Source organism: Terrapene carolina, unplaced genomic scaffold (assembly GCF_002925995.2).
Source record: "Terrapene carolina triunguis isolate 2854851 unplaced genomic scaffold, T_m_triunguis-2.0 Scaffold67, whole genome shotgun sequence".
In the NCBI taxonomy this organism is placed as follows: Eukaryota; Metazoa; Chordata; order Testudines; family Emydidae; genus Terrapene; species Terrapene triunguis.
Window position 1 is genome coordinate 50,724,934 of NW_020664418.1, and position 7,773 is coordinate 50,732,706.

The window sequence follows — 7,773 nt, forward strand, 5'->3', positions numbered from 1 at the left end:
CTTTAAGGTGCCACCGGACTCCTCGTTGTTTTTGTGGATACAGACTAATACGGCTACCCGTCTGATACTTGTCTCCCTGGAATGGCTTTTCCAATATGTGCTAACTACTTATTGCTAAGCTATCTGTTCCACTTTGCATTTTGCTGTGACCCTGGGAGAACTTTTCCCAGACCTGAAGAAGAGCTCTGTCACTGTGTAGCAGGCACAGCTGGAAAGCTTGTCTCTCTCTCTCTCTCACCAATATGAGATGGTCCAATACAAGATATTATTTCACCCACCTTATCTTTCTGAAGCATGGCAATCTCCTCTGTCTTGGAACACAGACAAACTGTTACAGCCTGCCTGAAAATTGAAGCATCACTGACAGCTTAAAAATCACGTTCTGTTTTGAAAGCGTTGTGCCTATTATTGTTACAAGTAACTCTTATGATCACTATAACTAAAATAGATAAAAGAGCAAGAAAATATTTTTCCTTTTTAGTGTTTAGTTTGGACATTTGATAGCACTTTGTGTGTGTATATTTCACTGTTTTCCTGTCAGTGTCCTAGTTTTGTGTGTGTGTGTGTGTGTGTGTGTGAATAAAACACCACACTGGATATTTTTAAACTGCTTTGTTATGTTTTCTGAACTGTGGAATCGATTGAAGTTGGAAGAGAATAATGTGAATAAACGTAACATATTAAATATTGTTATTAAATATAGCTTCATGTGGGAGGATGCAGAAAATAATGATCCACAAGGAAACAAGCCAAAACTCCTGGCTCTTAGTAAAAACAATGAACTGTTTGTCTATGAGCTCAATAGAGAGGATGGAAAATCTGACACAACTGCCTTGTACAGCTGGAATGAAGAGAGACTTAAAAAACTTCTGGAAGTTAAAAATATTAGTGAGTACATTCAATGTATATTCCATATTTTTAATTTCTTGGTGATTATGGACCCAATCTTGCAACAACTATTAACATAAGAATGGGCTGCAGGATTGGGCCTTAGGAAGGTGTAAAATATTTTCATGCTGTCATTTTTAATGTTGTGGGTTTGGAACTCATCAGTAATGCTAATGAATTTGTTGAATGGCAATGATATAAATATTACAGACGGTCATGCACTTCACCTGATCAAATGAAAATAAGAAGGTACTATAGTTGAGACTATTCTCTCTGATCCTGCAGAGACTTAAGCATATACTTAACTTTACACAGTGACTAGCCTGTTGAAGTCACTGTATAAAGTTAAGCAGATGTGTAAATCTTTGCAGGATTGGGGCTTTGATACATTAAATAACTTTAAGATCCCCCGCCCTGAAGTCTCCTTGCTAAAATATTTTATTTTCAAAATTAGTATTTTTAGTGCCTATCAAAATGTTGTTTTGTGTTCCCCATGTTGGCTTTGTGTAGTAGAAGTTGGTTAAACAAATTAGTGCTATTCTTGGAACTGTTCTGACCTCAGTGATCTTGGCACACTACACTGATCAAAAGGATAAGACAATGAATTTAAGCTATAAAGTGTGTCTCCAATCAAAACTACCAATTTGGATATGTAAACAACTTGATTCTTTAAAAATAATTTTACAGGTCTTTCTTCAATATCGTCTGTGAGGATTCTGTCATTTAAAAAGAACACATCTTTGCTACTGTTGAATAACTTTATTCTTGTGCACCTTGAGTTTCCTGGAGAAGATACAGAATTACAGGCACTTGACTGCTTTATCCTTGATTTGTCTCCACAAGCTTTGGAAAGAATAACAGATGTGAACTTTTGTAGAGGGGTTCTATTTTTGTTAGATAACTCTGGCTGGATATGTATCCTTTGCAATGGAGACTGTTTCCCAATATAATTGATCAAAAAAAGTAAAGTCATCCTGTGAAGAAAAAGAATGTGGATAACAGGTAAAAAATATTTCTTGAAACCCTTTCAGGATTAAACACAAATTTCGTGAAGGAAATTCAAGCCTCACTATTTTGAAGTTATTTCATCCATCTAGTCCATGTGATAGCATAGTTCAGTGTGAAAAGCTGAAGTACAGGTACCAACACGGTCTCACCAGGCCAGTGGAGCTTCATTATTACACTGTAGAAGCTAACTTTTTGGTCTCTTGCGGCAGGATGATAGCCATTTGCTTCACAAACTGTTCAGCTATCTCTATTCCCAGCTAATTTTTCTTACACTGTATAATAATCCCATTATTTTGTTCTTCCAACTGTGTTTTGCAATAAGCAATTGCCAAAAAAATGTGAATGCACGTTTAGAGAGGTCTAGCGTTTTTTAATAGTATTTAGATTTTAATTGATTTTTAATTACATTCCTAATGGTTTTACTAGTAACTTCAAAATATTTGTTTAAAGCAATTTATAGGTTGTACTTTCCAAGACAACTAGATACAGTCGTTCAGATTTGATCAAATTCTGTAGCTTGTTGTCCTGCTTAAATAGCAGTGGTACAATTTCTCATGAGAGACTGGAGTCCATTGCATCGTTTTTGGTGGCTGACTTCTTGTTAATGCTCCTACTCCATGCTGTTGTCCAGAATTCAAAAACAGGCTTGTGAACATTTTTCAAGCAGTCTCTCACCAATACTCCAATATTGATTACGTTAATTACTATTCAGAGAGATTGTTTTACTTCAGCTTCAATCCACTTAGTCTGTTATTCCAACAACCTTGCAATTTGTACTGCCAACATTTAAAAAGACCTCTTCTGCTCTAGTCATTGTTAATTAAAACTGTACTTTGCACAGTTTTGCTTTTATAATCAAAAACACATATTGTTGAAGAGTGAAGTTTGGGGCAGCAGGGAGAGTGGATATAGAAATGGTGTTCAATATGTGCTCTGTTGGCATAGAGTTTCTAATTAAATTGGACTGTCAGCTTTTTATGAAGCAGGGCACACGTCATACTTTGCATTTTATACAGCACCTAGCGCAATGGAGCTCTAATTCTGATTGGGCCTTTGAGTGCTACTGTGAAACATCATAAAAAATTAATAATTATAAATACCTTGCTGTGCAAGAACTTGAAGACTATATACATATACACCTGCCTTGGGAAACAAAGTACAAGAAATTCACTGTCCTATTTTGTTATGTATTGTTTGCTTGTTGAATAGTTTGAAACCTGTCACTTTCTTTGACTTTGGCGTAAAGACATATTTGATACAGTAGATGGTGTGCATCTAGCAGATGTTGACGTTGCACTCTTCCAAGCAAATGTGGAGGATGAGAACAAGAATACAACCATCTTATCTCCGCTCACTTCAGTAAAGGTGTCGCACGATCTCAATGTCGCTGTGATCGTTAATTCCTCTAATTATGCCATTTCTATTGATCTAAATTTGTATTTCAGGTATGTTTGCTGCAAAATTTTAAAATAAATTTTTATGAGGCTAGCTAGTTTTAAATTATTGCCAATCTTGCATCTGTTGCGGTCAGAAGGCAAATTCTCATTAGCGTCCATTTGGGTAGGACTGGGCCCGAGATATAGTAAAAGCATATTAAAAAATCATGTTTCTTCAGAGTTTGCAAATCAGTGTGCTTCAACATATGTTCTTCCACTTGAGCAAGCAGAAAAATAGTCTTCATGTACTATTGCTATAGGAGGCGAGGGATATCAGATAGCATTGGTTAGTAGCAGCTCCTTGAAGTATCTACAGGTATTCTATTGGAACTGCTTAGCAATTTAAATTTACCACCTCTATTTGATAACTGCTGACGGAAGATTTGACCCTGCAAGAATTCCACGCCTGAAAGAGGATTGCAGAATCATACTCTGGGATTGTTTTATATGAAATGCTGTTGAGTTTACAGAGAGGACCACTTCTCTGCAATATTATCTTCCAGTTTTTCATCAGAATAATGTTGTGATTTTATAGAATAAATATAAAAATTTGCATTTTAAAAATAGTCATTAAAATTTTTGGAGGAGGTGTAACTTAAATTATTTTTAATATCTCTATTTGCAGAGAATTCCCTGGGCATTTATTTTGTAAGAAAATTTTTCAAAATCTTCCTGTGACACGACTGGAAGGAATTGATGAGGATGACCTTGCTAGCTCTGACTGCAGCATGAAACTTATGAGGTTTTCTTTCCGGACAGACAGGTATGTAAATATAAATACCTTCTAACACAAGCTGTGACAGTTCCTGCTGCATCATAATCTAGGTCAGAGGTTCTCAAACTGGTGGGCAGACCTCCCTGGGGAGGCATGGAATGTATTCTGAGGGGGCGTGAGAAACTTTAGGAAAAAACTGCGCACATTTTACCCACAGCAATGAATAACTAGCAAAGCTGATTCCTCCAGACATACAAGGTCCTCCTTCAGATGGCGCTGTGCATTTGACTCTAGATAGCACTGTGCATTTTGACGGATTTCTGTTAAGCTTCCATAGTATTATACAAAGTTGTTGTCATCTGTACGTTAATCCGTTTGCTACGATGCGGTGTGCACATTTAATTGTAAGCATTGACTGCAATCGGAGTTTTGTTTTTGCTCTTATTACAATAGATCATTGGCTCTGTTTGAATCAATGACTTACTGTTTTTAATATTTAGTGAGAGTTGCATGTTAGGTTTTTTTTTATCAGTATATGTACTTGTGTGTGGGAGAAGGGGGCGTAAACTACAGACACAAAGAAGGGGGCACAATCAAATAAATTGAGAGCCACTGATCTAGGTGATTCAAATATTACTAGATTACTTAATTTTAATTACAAATTTTGCAAGTTCTGAAATCAGCTGTGCACAAATTTGTTAGCTCATCTTAGTTTAAAAACGGTGTGGTTCTTAGGCCACTGCTAGGAAATTAATTAGATGGTCTCAGTCCATTTTCCATAGGCCACTAACCAACCTTGAGACAATAGTGTCCTTGTCATACTACTTTGACTTAGATTTTAACCAGTACTGACAGACGTGTCCTATTACAAGTCCCCCCAGAACTTTTTGTATGCTTGACATAGATGAATACATATCCTCGTCCATAAGAATGGCCATACTGTGTCAGACCAGTATCCTGTCTTCCGAAAGTGGCCAGTGCCAGATGTTTCAGAGGGAATGAACAGAACAGGGTAATTATTGAGTGTTCTATTCCCTTTCGTCCAGTCCCAGTTTATGGCAGTCAGAGACTTAGAAACACCTGGAGCATAGGGTGGCATCCCTGACCTTCTTGGCTAATAGCCATTGATGGACCTATTCTGAAGGAACTTATCTAATTCTTTTTTTGAACCCAGTTATACTTTTGGCCTTCACCACATACCATGGCAAAGAGTTCCACAGATAGACTGTGCATGGTGTGAAGAAGTACTTTCTTTTGTTTGTTTTAAACCTGCTGCCTATTAATTCCATCAGGTGATCCCTAGTTCTTGTATTATGTGAAAGGGTAAATAACACTTCCCTATTCACATTTTCCATGCCATTCATGATTTTATAGACCTCTATCATATCTCCCTGTAGTCATCTCTTTTCTAAGCTGAACAGTCCCAGTCTTTTTAATCTCTCCTCATATGGAAGCTGTTCCATACCCCTAATCATTGTTGTTGCCCATCTCTGCACCTTTTCCAGTTGTAATATATCATTTTTTGAGAAGGGCAACCAAAACTGCATGCAGTATTCAAGGTGTGGGCATACCATGGCATTGTATACCAGCATTTTGATATTTTCTGTCTTCTTATCTATCCTTTTCCTAATGCTTCCGAACATTCTGTTAGCTTTTGTGAAGGCCGCTGTACATTGAGCAGATGTTTTCAGAGAACTATTCATGATGACTCCAAGATCTTTATTGACTGGCAATAGCTAATTTAGATCCCATCATTTTACATGATGATGTTTTCCAATGTGCATTACTTGCATTTATCAACATTGAATTTCATCTGCCATTTTGTCACTCAGTTTAGTGAGATCCCTTTGTAATTCCTCACTGTCAGTTAAATCCAAAGTTATCTTGAGTAATTTTGTATCATCTGCAAATTTTGCCTCTTCGCTGTTCACCCCCTTTTCCAGATCATTTATGAATATGCTGAACATCACAGGTCCCAGTACAAATTCTTGAAAGACCCTGCTATTTACCTCTCTCCATTATGAGAACTGACCATTTATTCCTACCCTTTGTTTCCTATCTTTTAGCCAGTTACTGATTCATGATAGGACCTTCCCTCTTATCCCATGGCAGCTTACTTTGCTTAAGAGCCTTTGGTTAGAGACCTTGTCAAAGGCTTTCTGAAAGTCCAAGTATACTATATCGACTAGATCCCCGTTGTCCACATGCCTGTTGACTTCTTCAATGAATTAAAATAAAAATAGTCTGAATGTGTCTTGTTCACATGTAGTATTTTAATTTTAGTATTTTAACTATGATGTTTAGCTAGTCTTAGAGATAAACAATATACTATTAATATTAACTTCTTAAATCTAAAGCTGTAACAGCTTTATGTAGTCAGAATAGTTCTCTTGATTCGATGAATGTCTTATTTACCAAAAAACCTTACGAAGTCCTTGAGTAATTCTATGAGAAAATTAAAAACAAAGATCAACACTGAACGTAGTGAAATTTATGAGCTAATGTAGCTGTAAGCATACAACTCAGTTGCAGAAAGTAAATAATCAGTATTAAAATAGTTTTAGATAGATTACTTTGCCAGTATTTTGAGGGTGGAGTGCAGGATTTTGGATGTTGTCCATAAATCTTAGTTTATGGTTTTTGGTCAAAGTAACCTTTTAAAATTGAAGCCTGTAAATGACTTTCATTATCATGATTTTGGTGGTTGTACGTTTTTCTCTCTTTCTCGAGGTCATGGAAAGCACACTTGTCCTCGCTATATAACACGTCAAAGAGACCTGACTCTCCAAATTTGGCGTCTAACATTTGCTTACCTTGGTACCAGTACCTTCCCCATCTTGAACATTATGATTATAAAATCTGTGAGACGTCTGAGAAGATCTTGTCCTCCGTACCACAAGACATTGTCTATATCCTTTCCGAATCAACAAAGAAAGATTATGCAAATATCAATGACGTAGGAAGACAATGGAAAAAAATCCATCCAGGAGGCCTAGAAGAAATGATGAAACTTGAGTGTAAATCTGTGACGGGATTTAGTGCACTGTTTGCATTATCAGCAGGTGACAAAGGATTGATTGTTGCTCTGTGGGACTTAGAGACACAAGATGTGACATATTATCACATTGGCAAAAACTGTATTTATGTGGATTGCAGTGGAGAGGAGCAGTTGTGTGTCATTCAGACAGGTAAGTTTTTTGGTTTTAACTAATATGGTGAAGACTTCTATTGAAAACATTTTGATCTGTACTAACAATATGCTTCCCCGTCTACCTAATATGATTCTTCCCCAATTCATAATGCTTTTCTGCTGAGGCTGAGTGTCATATAGGGCCCTACCATGGCTTTGTGGCCCTGTTTTAACAGAAATTCAGTATGTGTAAATTAAACAAATTGGTGTGTAGTTTGTAATTTTTTCATATACTGATTTAGTATGAATTCACCAATTATAGTGAATAATTACATTGTATAGAAAAATCTATAACCGTCCAATTTTATTTTCTGGGTTTAGATAGGAAGTACAGTTATATTTGTTAAATCTATGCTTTATTTTAAACCCTGCCATTTAGAACATTAAGCTTCAAAGACAGCGATTTATCATATGTCTTGTTGTAAGTGAGGGGCTTCATGAAAAGTTTAGTGCCAAATCCTGCTTTGAGGTATACATTTGCACCTCATATAAACTCCACTGGGAGTTGTGTGTGCTATATTTGAAGGCAGAGTTTG

The 7,773-nt window shown here is 36.5% G+C and overlaps 1 protein-coding gene across 1 annotated transcript in view; it reads left to right on the plus strand.

The window, feature by feature from the left end:
- Positions 1-707: 707 nt before the first annotated feature.
- The window catches only part of SPG11 (SPG11 vesicle trafficking associated, spatacsin), a 57,338-nt gene continuing 50,272 nt past the window's right edge, over positions 708-7,773 (plus strand). Inside the window, exons 1-5 of the mRNA XM_026648415.1 lie at positions 708-888; positions 1,576-1,803; positions 3,143-3,341; positions 3,958-4,095; positions 6,778-7,235. Of these exons, the coding sequence (XP_026504200.1) occupies positions 708-888; positions 1,576-1,803; positions 3,143-3,341; positions 3,958-4,095; positions 6,778-7,235 (1,204 nt within the window). The remainder of the gene's footprint in view (positions 889-1,575; positions 1,804-3,142; positions 3,342-3,957; positions 4,096-6,777; positions 7,236-7,773) is intronic.